This window comes from Emys orbicularis, chromosome 3, assembly GCF_028017835.1.
Source record: "Emys orbicularis isolate rEmyOrb1 chromosome 3, rEmyOrb1.hap1, whole genome shotgun sequence".
NCBI lineage: Eukaryota > Metazoa > Chordata > Testudines > Emydidae > Emys > Emys orbicularis.
Window position 1 is genome coordinate 86,786,342 of NC_088685.1, and position 16,463 is coordinate 86,802,804.

At 42.7% G+C, this 16,463-nt stretch overlaps 1 protein-coding gene across 1 annotated transcript in view; it reads right to left on the bottom strand.

Moving 5' to 3' along the window:
- Positions 1 to 5,389: 5,389 nt before the first annotated feature.
- Positions 5,390 to 16,463, bottom strand: part of WASF1 (WASP family member 1) — a 169,463-nt gene continuing 158,389 nt past the window's right edge. Inside the window, exons 5-9 of the mRNA XM_065401649.1 lie at positions 15,131 to 15,248; positions 14,146 to 14,318; positions 11,826 to 12,005; positions 9,139 to 9,749; positions 5,390 to 5,547 (exon numbers count right to left, since the gene is read on the bottom strand). Of these exons, the coding sequence (XP_065257721.1) occupies positions 5,390 to 5,547; positions 9,139 to 9,749; positions 11,826 to 12,005; positions 14,146 to 14,318; positions 15,131 to 15,248 (1,240 nt within the window). The remainder of the gene's footprint in view (positions 5,548 to 9,138; positions 9,750 to 11,825; positions 12,006 to 14,145; positions 14,319 to 15,130; positions 15,249 to 16,463) is intronic.

Consider the following 16,463-nt stretch of genomic DNA (forward strand, 5'->3'; position numbering starts at 1 on the left):
TGGTGCAAGTGCTGGAGGAACCAACTAGGGGCAGAGCTTTTCTTGACCTGCTGCTCACAAACAGGGAAGAATTAGTAGGGGAAGCAAAAGTGGATGGGAACCTGGGAGGCAGGTCGAGTTCAGGATCCTGACACAAGGAAGAAAAGAGAGCAGCAGAATACGGACCCTGGCCTTCGGAAAAGCAGACTTTGACTCCCTCAGGGAACAGATGGGCAGGATCCCCTGGGAGAATAACATGAAGGGCAAAGGGGTCCAGGAGAGCTGGCTGTATTTTAAAGAATCCTTATTGCGGTTGCAGGAACAAACCATCCCGATGTGTAGAAAGAATAGTAAATATGGCAGGCGACCAGCTTGGCTAAACAGTGAAATCCTTGCTGATCTTAAACGCAAAAAAGAAGCTTACAAGAAGTGGAAGATTGGACAAATGACCAGGGAGGAGTATAAAAATATTGCTCAGGCATGCAGGAGTGAAATCAGGAAGGCCAAATCACACTTGGAGTTGCAGCTAGCAAGAGATGTTAAGAGTAACAAGAAGGGTTTCTTCAGGTATGTTAGCAACAAGCAGAAAGTCAAGGAAAGTGTGGGCCCCTTACTGAATGAGGGAGGCAACCTAGTGACCGAGGATGTGGAAAAAGCTAATGTACTCGATTTTTTTGCCTCTGTCTTCACAAACAAGGTCAGCTCCCAGACTGCTGCACTGGGCAGCACAATATGGGGAGAAGGTGACCAGCCCTCTGTGGAGAAAGAAGTGGTTCGGGACTATTTAGAAAAACTGGACGTGCACAAGTCCATGGGGCCGGATGCGCTGCATCCGAGGGTGCTAAAGGAGTTGGCGGATGAGATTGCAGAGCCATTAGCCATTATTTTTGAAAACTCATGACGATCGGGGGAGGTCCCAGATGACTGGAAAAAGGCTAATGTAGTGCCCATCTTTAAAAAAGGGAAGGAGGAGGATCCGGGGAACTACAGGCCAGTCAGCCTCACCTCAGTCCCTGGAAAAATCATGGAGCAGGTCCTCAAGGAATCAATTATGAAACACTTAGAGGAGAGGAAAGTGATCAGGAACAGTCAGCATGGATTCACCAAGGGGAAATCGTGCCTGACTAACCTAATTGCCTTCTATAATGAGATAACTGGCTCTGTGGATGAGGGGAAAGCAGTGGATGTGTTATTCCTTGACTTTAGCAAAGCTTTTGATACGGTCTCCCACAGTATTCTTGCTGCCAAGTTAAAGAAGTATGGGCTGGATGAATGGACTGTAAGGTGGATAGAAAGCTGGCTAGATCGTCGGGCTCAACGGGTAGTGATCAATGGCTCCATGTCTAGTTGGCAGCCAGTTTCAAGCGGAGTGCCCTAAGGGTCGGTCCTGGGGCCGGTTTTGTTTAATATCTTTATTAATGATCTTGAGGATGTCGTGGACTGCACTCTCAGCAAGTTTGCCGATGACACTAAACTAGGAGGCGTGGTAGATACACTAGAGGGTAGGGATCGGGTACAGAGGGACCTAGACAAATTAGAGGATTGGGCCAAAAGAAACCTGATGAGGTTCAACAAGGACAAGTGCAGAGTCCTGCACTTAGGACGGAAGAATCCCATGCACAGCTACAGACTAGGGACCGAATGGCTAGGTAGCAGTTCTGCAGAAAAGGACCTAGGGGTCACAGTGGACGAGAAGCTGGATATGAGTCAACAGTATGCTCTTGTTGCCAAGAAGGCTAATGGCATTTTGGGCTGTATAAGTAGGGGCATTGCCAGCAGATCGAGGGACGTGATCGTTCCCCTTTATTCGACATTGGTGAGGCCTCATCTGGAGTACTGTGTCCAGTTTTGGGCCCCACACTACAAGAAGGATGTGGAAAAATTGGAAAGAGTCCAGCGGAGGGCAACAAAAATGATTAGGGGTCTGGAGCGCATGACTTATGAGGAGAGGCTGAGGGAACTGGGATTGTTTAGTCTCCAGAAGAGAAGAATGAGGGGGGATTTGATAGCAGCCTTCAACTACCTGAAGGGGGGTTCCAAAGAGGATGGAACTCGGCTGTTCTCAATGGTGGCAGATGACAGAACAAGGAGCAATGGTCTCAAGTTGCAGTGGGGGAGGTCTAGATTGGATATTAGGAAACATTATTTCACTAGGAGGGTGGTGAAGCACTGGAATGCGTTACCTAGGGAGGTGGTGGAGTCTCCTTCCTTGGAGGTTTTTAAGGCCCGGCTTGACAAAGCCCTGGCTGGGATGATTTAGTTGGGAATTGGTCCTGCTTTGAGCAGGGGGTTGGACTAGATGACCTCCTGAGGTCCCTTCCAACCCTGATATTCTATGATTCTATGATAGGTGTAAATCTTCCTACCCTTGAAGTCCATCCATTTAGAGTCCTTATCCTTGGGAGTAGACTTAACTCTGCCCTACTGGGCTATATCGCTGACTACAGTTACGACCAGGGAGTTTGGGGCTGGATGCGAGTAACAACCCTCAAATCCCTGCACCAACACAAAGTGGCATTTCTCCATGTGCTTCACAGTAGGTGGTACCGAAGCCAGCATGCTTCAGAGAACCTTAGCAGGCTCAAGGAGAGCATGATTAATAAGAAGGGCCACTCCCAAGGCAAATGGCTGCCGGATATCCAACAACTTATGGATATTCTCTTGTAGGAACTCCACTTGAATACCCAGGGAAGCAGTCATGTGCCACAAAAGTCCTGGTATGCCTTGAAATCCTCTGGTACTGAAGAAGAGGAAGAGCCAGGCACTGCAGAATTGTCCGGGGACAAAGACTAAGAAGTTAACTGTTCCAGAACTGGGTCCTTTTCCAGGACTGATGAAATGACTGTGAAGGCTCCATGAGGGGAAGGTTCACAGTGCCTGGGCCTGCGGCGAATCAACAGTCACTGCCACGGGCCTGCTTGGTGGGCTTAGAATGATTTGAGGGAGTAGGACCTCTGCAACAGAGGGGGGTCCCATGACAAGTGTCAATTCTGGTACCCCTTGTGCTCTAGGAGCAGCCCCCGATGTGGGTCAGGCAATGGAGAACAGGAGGAAGATCCCTACCTGGATGTCGAGGAGTCCTGGGTTTCAGGGGATAAAGGTGGAGGCAGCCCTGAGGGTACGAGCAACTGGTCTGATCCATCTGGAGCCCAAAATGAAGACGGAACTGGCGCCAATGGTGGAAATGGTACCGTGACCTGCGTATGCCTCTGCTGTTTCCGGTGGTGCAAGTAGTGTTGAACCCCCAAAGTGGGCAGCACATTAACATTGGCAGCATCAACAGTAGGGGTGCTGAAGAGGTTCCTGGTGCTGAGGAAGGACTTTGGCCCAGCTCAGCCCCGCTTTCACTGAATGTGGAAGGGAAACATCAGGATTTGGTGCTGATGGCCCCACAGGTTCAGGGGCTTGCCCAGCCAATGGAGCTATAAACAATGCAGCCCTGGACCAAGGGAGATTGGGACAGAAAGGCAGAGAAGGTCCATTGCTGCCTGATATGCCACCAGCACAAAAGCAGCTGGTGCCAGTATTGCGCTCATCAGTACTAGACTCAATGGATGCCCCAGGCCCAGAACCAGAGTCAATGGTATGGAGTCTGACTTCCCAGCATGGTAGTGTTTGAGGGGACCTACTCCTGTGCACCGGCATTCACACCATGCCAGTCTGTGATCTTTCTGGAGGAGGCAGACAAGTCCCCATGTGACTTGGAGTGGCCATGATCAGTCTTATGTGACCTTTTCCTTGCCACACTCGATGGGCAGCAACTTCTCAATCTCTTCAGAGAAGTACCAGTTGGAGGATGCGAAGTGGCAACACCCTCAGAACCGGAGGGTGACCTCCAATCCAGCATAGGCCTTGGTGCTGAAGCAGGCTGCATGGCCTGTTCAAGCGGGTGCTGCTTTAGACGAAGATCTCTTGCAACCTGAGACCATTTCATGAATGATTTGCAAATTGAACACTGCTCCTTGAAGTGGGCTTTGCCTAAGCACAGCAAGCACTGAGTGTGGGAAATGCTCCCCCAACACAACGGTGAAGGCATCACCAGGGAAGTAAACAAAATCTAACTAACACTATACTAAGGGTACTAATTAACTATATATAACTGGAAAAAGTCACTAAGAAATAAAGAGGTTGCAAGAACACAAACCATACAGAGCTCCGACTCCAGCCACTGGTGGTAAGACTGAACTGAGGGGGGTCAGGGCAGCACCGCCTCATATAGCCAGGGGATATGGCAATGAGACGCGAGAGCCGCCCCTCTATGGGTATTATGAGGCAAAAGTCCCTGGCTCTGGTGCATTGGGCGCGCACACACCTAAGTGGAATACGTGGTTGAATCTACTTGAAGAACTCTGAATTGAGTCCAAAATTGCATTGGCTTTTTGTGTATATGGATGTGGCTGACATGCAGTATAAATTAGACCGCATGAGACATGATTTTGCAATATCATCTAGTTCTCTTTCAGTGTTGTTTCATAGGTTTCTCCCTCAACGAACATATTTGTTCTGATTATTGGTTCTCCTCCCCCCCCCATATGTACCATAGGTACTTTTTTGAAAATTTAACCCAAGTTACTTAAAAGCTTAAGTAGTCTTTTTTTATAATAAGTGATTTAGGCACTTTTGAAAATCTTGCCCTTCAGCTCCTAAGTAATGCCAGAAAAAGGGTGACTTTATTAAAAAAGCAACAGCTAAGAACATTTACCATTTATTAAACCAAACTGTTATTTTTAACAGTTACATAAGTTACACAGCATGTTTAAGTCAGAAGATTTCACACAGAAAAAATTTAAACTTTTGTATGCAGGCAAAATAGTACCACACGATATGTACCTGGGAGGGAGGAGGAAACCTCTAAACATTCAAATAAGGCCATAATTATTTAAAAAACAACCATAAAACAATAAAAGCCCCCAAAGATCCTTTTTTCCTTTCATTGTGTTCAGTGCTGCTAACTATATGTACCTTCTTAGTGTACAGATGTATATTTTGATAGCTAGGTTTTTAAAAACATTTATCAAAAATGGAATAAGGCTCATTAGTACATACAGCTGCCCTCGGAATTTCAATCTCAGTTACCTTCATTAACTTAAAATTCACAAAGTGCACAGTTAAGATATGCCAAAATAGTGAAACTGCTACTCTACCAACAGCTGCCCATGCTTAATACTTAGTGGTCTATTGGAACAAAATATGTTCTTTCAAGAAAAGAAAAGAAAAGCCACTGTAAAACATTTAGTTTCAAAGATGTGCTAGTAGTTTTCTTGTAAACGGAAAAGTAGAAAAACATGGATTAATGATGTGTAGTGTAAAGAAAAAAAATACAAAAACCACTAGAAATGACCATCAAATGTTTTCAAAGAACAATCACCACAATGGACATTAGCATTCAGTGTATATCAGTGTATCTATTTTACTCCAACCAATCCACTTCATCAAACTCTGAATCATCTTCTGAATCACTGTATTCCACAGCAATGCGGCGAGACAATATAGTGGCAACATCATTCTCAATGCGCTCATGTTTAGCTTCTTGTTCACGCTGCTCTTCGACTTTGCGTAGCTGAATACCTAAATCACAAACATAATAATAATCATTCTTTGTTCTTATGCATAATAATACTCTGTCCTCCCACCCTGCTGGCTCCCACCTCCGTCACCTTTGGCTGCCCTCCCTGGCAGCCAGGGATGGGCAGGGAGCAGGCCTGAGCCACTCCGGGTCATTGCTCCTTCCCTGGGGGAGAGCTGGCTGGGGAGGGGCGGCAGCGGCTTCCGTGGACAGGGGCCAACTCCGAGCATGCCAGGGAGCGGGGGGGGGGGCTCCGGCTCACTCAGCCGCGGTCCTGGGAAGCCCAGCCTGGGCAGGGGGCAGCCTGCCGTTGCTACAGCCAGGCGCTCTCCCAGACAGTTGCTGTGTTGCACTGGGCAATGTCCCAGCACAGCCGGAAGTAGCTCTGGCCCCACCCCTTCTGCTTCCCACCTGGTTGGCTGCTGGGGCAGGGGGGGAAAGAGGGCACTTGACCCTGCGTGCCCCCCTTGAAGCATCGCCTCTGTCTGTTGTGCAGTGCAGTCGAGGCAGCAGTGCCATGGGAGGCCTTTCAAACCCTGATGTCCAAGGTAGCATGTGGCCATGGACCCTTTAAAAGTAACTTCCTACCCATTAGAATTCTTGGCACACATGTCCAGTTTTCCTCATGTCACTGAGTCCTTACAATCAACAGAATTTTTGCATGCAAAAAAGCTAGAGAAAGGGTGGTGATTGGTAGAGTTACTTCTAATGTCACAAAAGCTCATTTAAGTCACCTGAACCAGTGAGCAGATGCGGACTGTAACTTATATAATTATAACAATCATTAATAACTTCACTTAATTACAACCTAATTGTTTCCAAGTATATAGTATATGCACAATATATTTCAATGAATTTTAACTAAAGAAATTTGAAGAGTTTGCAAGTCTATTGTTAAAATCATTTGGGACAAGAAAAGACTGACAAATGTTATATGTCGTACACAATGAGTTTGCATTAAAATCAAATTTCAAATGAGTTAACTGATTAATTTCAGAAAATTCATTCTATACTCAAAGAGTAAATGTTAGTATGGGGAGGCTGAATCCCTGCTTTAAGCGCAAAATGGAACTCATCCTTAACGATGGAGTGCCGACCGGTGCCTCCACAATATTAAACAATAAAGATTCCAGTAGGGAGCCTTTGAGCACTCAGTCAGTCTTCAACAGGACGAAAGTTTACAAATCTATTTTTACTCCATTTCCTGTCTCCTAGCCAGGTTTTAATCTGTGACTCTACTCTACTTTTCACCCCCAGGGTTACTTATTTCCTTAATAGTGTCTTCTGTAGGATTTTGTCAAAAGCTTTTAGAAACTCGTATGAATTATGCCAGTGGGCTCTCCTTATATGCCTTTTTTTGCTGACATGCTCAAATAATTCTAACAGAACAGAGAGGAGGAATGATTTCCTTTTAAAGAATTCATGCTAGTTATTAGATGTAGGTGTTTTATACCTGTGTTTTTAGTTGTCACTTCAATCCATTTACTGGTACTAAAGCAAAGCTAACTAGTCTGATTCCCAGGATCATCCCTACCAGTTTTTGAACAGATATATTTATCATTTGTTACCATCCAGTTCTCTGGTATAGTGGCTTACTTCACAGAAAGATTGCATTTGTTTTAAAGCACTTCAATTACTTCATTCTGAAGTTCCTTCAGAACCCTTTGATTTATACTGTTCAGGGTCCTCTTGGTTGAGTAAAGTGAGGTATAAAGAGGTTAAGACGAGTGACTTTGCCTAGGTAACATGATTTGCAGCAGGGAATATAACCCAGGAGTCTCTCCTCTCTCACTTCTCTGCTCTAATCACTAGAAAACACTTGCTTAGGCTACGTCCTCACTACAGGGGGGGGTCGATTTAAGATACGCAAATTCAGCTACGCGAATAGCGTAGCTGAATTCGACGTATCGCAGCCGACTTACCCTGCTGTAAGGACGGTGGCAAAATCGACCTCCGCGGCTTCCCGTCGACGGCGCTTACTCCCACCTCCGCTGGTGGAGTAAGAGCGTCGATTCGGGGATCGATTGTCGCGTCCCAACAGCACGCGATAATTCGATCCCCGAGAGGTCGATTTCTACCCGCCGATTCAGGCGGGTAGTGTAGACCTAGCCTTATTGTAAACCATGTTATATCTCTAAGTACAAATTCTGCTCTGTATGTTGAAGAGGATGCAGGGAAGCCTCTCCCAGTGTACCTAAAAACACTGGAGAAGGATTCCAACTAGTGTTCAGGGCAGGGGTGAAAGTAACTTAGGATGCTTACCGGTACAGGGCCGGGGCGGCGTCTTGGGCGGAAGTGGTGGGGCTGGGGTGGGGGGGTCAGCATCCCCCAGCCACCCTTCCAGGCTGCCTGGCCTGTGCCGCCCAGGGCTCCCATGTTGATTTAAAGGGCCTGGGGCTCCAGATGCTGCCGCTGCTGTAGCGGCGTCCGGAGCCCTTTTAAATCGCCGGGAGCCAGGGCAGCTGCTCCCTTCCCCTCCCCCCCTCCGCCCGTTGGTGGCGGGGAGGAGGAAGGCAAAAGGGGCAGGAACGTTAAATGTCCCTGCCCCTTTTACCTCCCCTGTTGGCGGCCCTGGCAGTAGGAACCCTACCAGCAGGGCCGCTGACAGAGGGAAGGGGCAGCGACGTTAAAGCGCTGCCGCAGCAAAGGAGCATCTTTTAACGTTGCGGCCCCTCCCCCCCCCATCGTTGGCCCTGCTGGTACGGACTGCCAACAGGGGAGGTAAAAGGGGTAGGGACATTAAAGCAGAGCCGTGGCAGTGCTTTAATGTGGGCTGGGTATGAGCCGGTGCGGGTTCTTACCGGTACACAGTACCGGCCCGCTTTCACCCCTGGTTCAGGGCAGTACTAGAAGAGACCCTATAACCATGCACCAGCATCCCACAGTCCTAAGGGTTCATAGTTAGACCACCAGTGCACATGTTGTGATATGAAGCATGTGCAAGATAGGAGAGCATCAGTAAGGTGCTGCCCCAGAAGGTTCCCCCATCCCTTGTGCTCTCCTGCCTTAGACTGGCAAGAGGGTTCTGGGACCCACTGTTCCACTAGACAGCTCAGGGTTACAAAACAAAACCCTTACTGATTTAATCTTTAAAAAAAACTGTTGAATATTGTCCTTACATTGTTATTGCACTGCAGTAATGTGCGTGAGAGATGCTTACATAAAAACAGGATCAAATGCCAATCTGTCTGCTCTGCTCTTAGCGAACAGCTTTTGTGAAAAATATTCTTGACAACATTTTTGCTTTCCACACAATTTGGAACAAATGTATCAAGAGACACTTCAGATAATTAGAAATTAAAAGATAATCCCCATCGATCATTTAGAAACATGTACATTTCCTTAGCTAACTTTTATGGAGAACTGGTTTTTGCATTCTAAACTACACTCCTGATAGGTGCAATTATAAGTTGAACAAAATTTGTCTACTTGGCAAGCTGCATATTGTACAGAATACAAAGCAGCACCAGATTTAAGATACTCTTGTCAAATCTTTTTTCCAGAGGTGTAAATTATTCCATCTGTTAAAAGTACATTTGTTTTATTAAATTGTTGAGACCAACTTCTGTTGTTCTTTTAGTGGCCAAAGTTACCTTTTCGTATTGCTTCCAGTAGAACGCTTCTGGCATCGCTGATTACAGGTAGAGTTGATGGGTGGCGTTTGGGTTCAGGAGCAGGAATCACTTGGGATGGTGGAGATGGAGGCATCAGTGGAGCATGAGGGCCAGGAACAATGGTTGTGGGAGGGTGAGAGAGGGTGGCAACTGAGACAGGAGATGAGGGTCGAATGCCAGGGGGAGGCAATGGAGGAGGTGGGGGGGGAGGAGGAAGTCCTTGCACTTCAGCTTGTGGAACTGGCTGAACTGGTACAGCTTCACATACTTGGGCAGCTCTAGTGACTGGAGGAGAGGGCTGTGCTAGAGGTGGTGCAATTGGAGGAGGAGCTGGATGAAGAACTCCAGGAGCAATCTGGAGAGGAGCTGGTGGAGGTGGCACTGCTGGTGCTTGCAAAACAGCTGCTGGAGGTGGTGGTGGTGGAGGTATGGGTGGGGGAGGGGTGGAAGTCATTGCAGCTCTCAGTGAAGAAGTTGACAAAGCAGATGGAAGAGGAGGAGGAGGAGGGGGGGGTGTGGGGCTCACAAACACTGGTGTCCTGCCTGTTGCTGGTGACTGAGGACGATTTTCTATCAAACCTGTGGTGGAGCTGAAATACACAATAGTAGGGCAAGTTATTAAAACCACAAAGTGGAAAAACTGGCTAATATAATTATATTTACTTTTTTTTTTTTTGCTTGTTAATATTTAAGATCAGTAATTAGGGTTATAAATAAAGCTCAATGTACTGATGTGACAACTGCATGGCTACTGTAGATCCCCATGAAATCAAATTTACCCAATCTAAAGGCACAGTCTAGTTTTTTATTGTTTGGGTAGAACATACATCAGCCTTTTTCTTGCTAGCCTATACATGTACTCAGGCAAATACCCAAGTTTATTTCTCTTATTTAAGATTTCCTACAGTAAGTAAGATTTTCCCTACACATAGTAGTAAATCCAGAGATTTATTCGAAGTATGAGGACAAGCTCGTAGAATGTGGCAGTCTTGATTTCACTGCAGATTTGACAAAATGCAAAGAAGGTACCAATGTGAGATTTCTAAAGATAGCTACAGCACTCGACCCAAAATTTAAGAACCTGAAGTGCCTTCCAAAATCTGAGTGAGACAAGGTGTGGAACGTGCAGAAACTACAGAACCGGAACCACCTTCTGTTGGTGGTATCTGGCTCAGATGATGAAACTGAACATGTGTCATCAGCATGTTTATCATTTTTACAGTGCAAATATTTGTAATAAAAATAATATAAAATAAGCACTGTACACTTTGTATTCTGTTATAATTGAAATCAATATATTTAAAAATGTAGAAAACATCCAAAAATATTTAAATAAATGTATTAACAGTACAACTAAAACTGTGATTTATTGCAGTTATTTTTTAAATCTCACAATTAATCACCAATTTTTTTTAATTGTTTGAAAGCCCTATTCTAAAGGGACTATTTTTTACGGAATGATTAACTAATAAAATGACTTTGAAACTGAGATATGGGTTTAAGTTCATTGACAGGTCCAGTGGTACCGTACAAGATCAGTCATGCATAGCTACAGAGGAGTATACCTACACATAAGACACTCCTGTCTAGTTAGTGACCTTTTCAGTCCTCAAAGAGACAAGAGATGACTGTAAATGTTAAAGTATAAGCTGCTAGAGGAATTTCTCAATCAGAATACTCAGGTAGGAAAATGTAACACTCATAACAAATGTTAACCCAATAAAAGAGGTATATTTCTGTGCATGTTCCTTGGATAGTGAAATACTTTCATTTGGACAGAGATGAAACTATTTTGCTGACGTAACAACATAATCTAGATCTACTCTTGTATATTCCAGATAAAGATAAGGGGAACCCTATAAAAATCTAATCCATAAAGTATGACTTTGCTTGGATATGAAGTTACGTCGAAAAATACTGTCAGGATGATTGGTTTAGATTGTATCCCAATATTCCATCCAGTATTAAAAAGGCATAAAGAAGCAAAAAAATAAACTAAGAGAAATGTCTATAATTTAATCTATTTTGTAGACTATTGTCTGCCAATGGTTTTCAAACTTATTTGATCACACCCCCGCTCTTTGTGTCTGTAGTTTACACCCCCCCTCACCACACAAGTACATATGCTGATTAAAAAAAAATCTACGCGCAACTCTGACTAAATACTAAAACCAGTAAGCCATTGATTCAAACAGAGCCAATGATCCATTGTTGTAAGAGCAAAAGCAAAACGCGACTGTGGTCAAAACTTGCAATTAAATGTGCAGACTGCGTTGTAGCAAATGGAATAACATACAGATAGTAATGAACGACTTTGTACAATGCTATGCAAGCTTAACAGAAATCTGTCAAAATGCACAGTGCCATCTGAGAACCTGATCCGTCTGGAGGAATCAGATTTGCTAGTTATTTGTTGCTGTGGGTAAAATACGCACAGTACGTTTTTTCCCCCCTAAAGCTTCTCATGCCCCCTAGAATACATTGCACACACCCCGCCCAGGCCAGCCCTCCACCCAGTCTGAGAACCTCTGGTCTATGTTGCTCTCTGGGCTGAAATCAAGTACAATGATGATACTGCTTGCTTCTTCAAAGCAAAGTCTTGCGTATCTGGACCTTTTCCAGAGATGTACGTCAGTTTATTGTTGACTCCAAACTTGACTCCTTACCTAATACAAGGAGGTATAGGTTTCACATCTCCTGCACCATGCATTGGTGGAGGGGGTGGAGGCTCATGTGGTCTGACCAACACTCGCTCCTCAGCTCTGCTCAGAAGTTCAGACATCTGACTATAGGGTAATGCAGAAAGGGAGTAGGATCCATCCATATGATCCACATATGGCTGAGGTCTAAGAAAAAAAACAGGAAATTTTCCACTTAAAAATTGTCTTGCTGATGATCACAGACATATGCATTAGTAGAAATCATTCATTACTCAGCTCAGCTACTGTATTATACTTCAGTTTGATCTCTGAATTAAATTCCCTCTCTGCACAAGAGATGCCAATCGAACTGTGGTTTTTAATCTTTTTTCTTTTCCCTTTCTGCCCTACTGCAATTCAAACGTTAAATGTTTTTTCATTGGTAAACCATACAATTCCTATAGTACGTGTCTGTTAGTGTTTATTATTCAGACTTTACTGACTTAAACAAATATAACTGTTATTAGAAACAGGTTTACAGTATGAAACAGTCATGTGCCTGTAGTGGTTTGTGATTCACAATCTTTTCATATGCAAACATTATTTTACTACTTTCCTAAATTGTATAGCAATACATCATATATTGTAGTACTTCTAACAGTTTTATAAAACATTTATCAAGGCATTACTGTGTTTGACTGTCTTGTGGACACACAACTTAAAATAGAGTTCAACTGATCTCCTCCCAAACACAATGTTGCAAGCTAATATACTTCAACAAGATAACTTAAAGTGTACTATAATGTAGTATCAGTAAAATGAAGATATCTCATCCAACAGCTTAAAATACACCTCTACCTCGATATAACGCTGTCTTACCGCATTATAGGTGAAACCGCGTTATATCGAACTTGCTTTGATCAGCCGGAGTGCGCAGCCCCGCCCCCCCGGAGCACTGCTTTACCGCGTTATATCCGAATTCGTGTTATATCGGGTCACATTATATCGGGGTAGAGGTGTACTTCAATCTACTGTTAAAATCAACCCCTGCTTTTGTCTTAAAGATCTGATCCAACACCAATTAAGAAATGTTTACAGATGTAACTGTTTAATTAAAATGTTGATAAAGATCACAATTTCTCTGAAGTCAGAGGAAAAGTGTTTGCAGAACACTTTCTAACTGCTGGTGGTTCTACTGTAGGTTTCCGGATAGTGCTCATGCCTGTAATAATTAAGCACAGTATTAGATAGTCACTGTTGATCCTTGGGGCTCTGAGTTTTCAAGTGGTTCTGTAATCACTTTGCTGTGGAATCGGGCATAGACCTGCATGAGGGGTGTGGCAGGGAGGGTGATATACTCATTATGGGGAGCTAACACAGTGGAATACACCTATGTGTTTTTTTTCCACAGAAGATCTGCACTTTAAGGAGGGTTTCATCATAACCTGAGTTGTAAATTACACTTGAAACCATTTTTGACTTTTCATTCTACATTGTTGTAAGTAGAGTTCTTACTAGGTCAGAGTTCTCAATAGGCAGGTTCTTTATTTCAGGCACAACATCCTGGATCCTACAGTCTGCAGCAGGCAACAACTATTAATAGGGCTACCAGATAATCTTAAAAATTGTCTTATTTAAAAGGCTGGACAAAAAACAAGCGCCCCCCCCCCAAACCCCTATTTCTTTTTAATTTTCAAGATTAATGTTATTTGAGTGTCATCTCTCTTTCCTAGTACAGTTCCTCAGTTGGTTACATGCTTTTGGTTTTGCACAAACACCACAGGTATGTTACCTGAAATGCTATTGTCAGTCACCATCAAAAGTATATTATGAAAAGAGAATTTAGCATGTTAAGGTTTGCAGAAACTTCAATCAAATTCTAGATTCAATCAAGAGTAAATAAGTTCAGTGATCTCATCCAAGTGGATAATTTGTTCACATCACAAAACCACCACATAATACTGGCAGTTTCTGCTCAAGTAAATCAGAAGACTAGAATAACAGGGGTTGTTGTAGGTCAGGACTGAAATACAGTGACAAATCTCTGTGCAAGCCTGCACCAATGATATTAGACTGATAAATGAGTAACAATGACACACACCTCCACATCCCCCATAACAATGAATTCCAGAGATATAAATTATTCTTTAAAATGACAAGGTAATAATAAACCATTTAAAACACCTGGGTGAAAGAACTTCAAAATTCTCTTTTGGTAGAGGCAATTCTGTTATCACCACTGCATTCTGAGTACTGCACCACATATACAGTCATTTACATCATAAATATATTTAGCCAAGGGTAAGATGAATGTCTCAAAATAAAGGAAGGAAAGAAACAAAAGAACCTTGAGTCAAAATGCGAGGCTGGGCCATTAGCAACTTCAATGTGCTTATGTAAGAGATTAGCGTCATCCTCAGCAAGCTCTGGACCTTGGGCTAACTTCTGCCACTCTCGCCGTCTGTCATGAGGCGCCCTGGGCACTTTTTCCGGTTCATGAGGGCGATCTAGATTCTTCTGCTGTAAGAGTTATGCAAACAAAACCGACAGTCTTTTTAAAGAGGAATGCTTTTAAAATCAGTTACAAAACAGAGAGAGAGAGAGATCTTGATTCTAGCGCAAGAAAAAAAAATTATTCAAACCAGAACAGGAAATGAAGGCGTAATAGAGGGAGACACTTCAGTTTATATGATACTTAGCTAAAGAATAACCGAATGATGGTACTAAATTCATTCAAAATCTAAATCTAATCTGGTTTGAAATATGTCTTAAATGAGATTCTGAATCTGCCTCTCACATTTGCATTCTACACGATACCATATTTATGCTATGAAATATGTAGGATATAAATGGCAAAAAATAAGCATGTAGCAGTGCTTCCCTTTCAGTTTTTTATCCTTTCTTTACAATTAAAATGTTCCCTTTCTACCATATTAATGCTAATTTATAGTAAACATTTCTCAAAAAGGTTCCAAGCAACTTTCTCTATAAAACTGTTGGGAATTCATATTTTAAAAGAAGATTCCAGAGACATCCTTGGATTCTTCTTGTATTTCTTGTAAGAGCTTTTTTACTGTTGTGAGGAATTCATAACATTTGGTAAACCTGCTGTTAACTATGGTGAGACAGCATTAAAACCCTGGGCTCTTTTAATGGTGTCTTATTTAAAAGGTAAGGAAAAATTGATTGAATTGAATGACGTTGAGCCAGTTTCAATATGCTTGAAAAGACTATTTGTCTATGTAAAGAACTGAACTTTTTAAATTGCAGAACCACTGAAGTATCATATGTGCAAGCAAACATAACCCACAGCTATTTAGCTTGGAACATACCTTCTGCTTTCTCTTTTCCTTTCTCTTGTCCTCGGTGTCCTGCAACATCTTTTCTTTCCATAGATCAAAGAAATATGAAGGATTGGTGTAAAACTTCAAACCTTCTTTTCCATCATCTCTGAGGTAAATTTATCAAGATAGAACATACTGTTTATTTGGTAGCACATGGGACTAAATGCTGAGGCAATGTAAAGACAGCTTATTCAGGTAGCTGCAGCCATCATTTTTAAACACAATATTCAGGGGTTTTGCCTCAAGTACATTATCAAAAAAATTATTACAACACATAAGTTTACCTGAAGCATAATAATTAGATTAAAAATTATACTAAAGATCAGTACACATGTTAAAGATAAATAAATAAGCCTCTCTAACATGGATAGCCAGATTGATTTGGAGACTCACAAAAAACAGAACTGAAAGAAGAAAAGATGATGTGAATTTTACAGGGTAAAGTCTACCTCAATGAAGTCACTTTTTCTCCTGTTGTAGTTTGCTAGAGCATTTTAGGGGTCCCTTTTGGCTTATAAGATCTGCAAACAGCTCTATTGAGGCTAGGAATCTATGATAGACTAATTCTCCTGCTTTTTGTATTAAACATTTATGCTGGAAAATCTAGACACCTTGCCTCTGAGGATAACACTGTGGGAGCAATATTTTCTGATCTCTCTCTTCCTCTGTATGCTCAGCTTTTGTTATTTCAGTTAGTTATTTCCAGTACTAATACTCTCATGTTGGTGCCTCTAAAACCTTCTCCCCCCCCCCCATCATTCCTTGTAGTCAGATCCTTATTTTAGAAATAAGTTTTAATGCTAGTTGTGGGATAACACGTGTCCCGAATAAATGAATCCGCTCGCCCTAAATTGTTTTAAAATATGACTCTAATTTATCTCCCAAAACAGTAAGTACAAGTTGAGGGACCAGTTTTTCATGTAAATAGGTATTCAACATAATTTTAGGAAAGCAACAAACCCTCAGCTCATTTTTTGTACTAACCACAACAGTGTAATCACCTGTTTTTTTTTTTTAAATTAGCTTCTTACTAACTGTCATGTTATATTATTATTATTATCATCCAATAAATAGAAACCTGTAATGGACTAAAAATCAATGTCTTTTCCATTTTATTATGTGCTCTTTGGCATCAAATTTGCCTTGAATGTCAATGTCACAGGAAGAGAATAATTTCTTTCCAATTAATTTTGCTGTATCAAGTCTTAGAATGAAATGTGGTTTTGACTGTGCTCTGCCAGAAACCACTGAACATGGCAACAATGCGCAATCCTTTTGGAATGATTTTTTCCCTTTTCTCATAGATGCTATTGTGAAATTG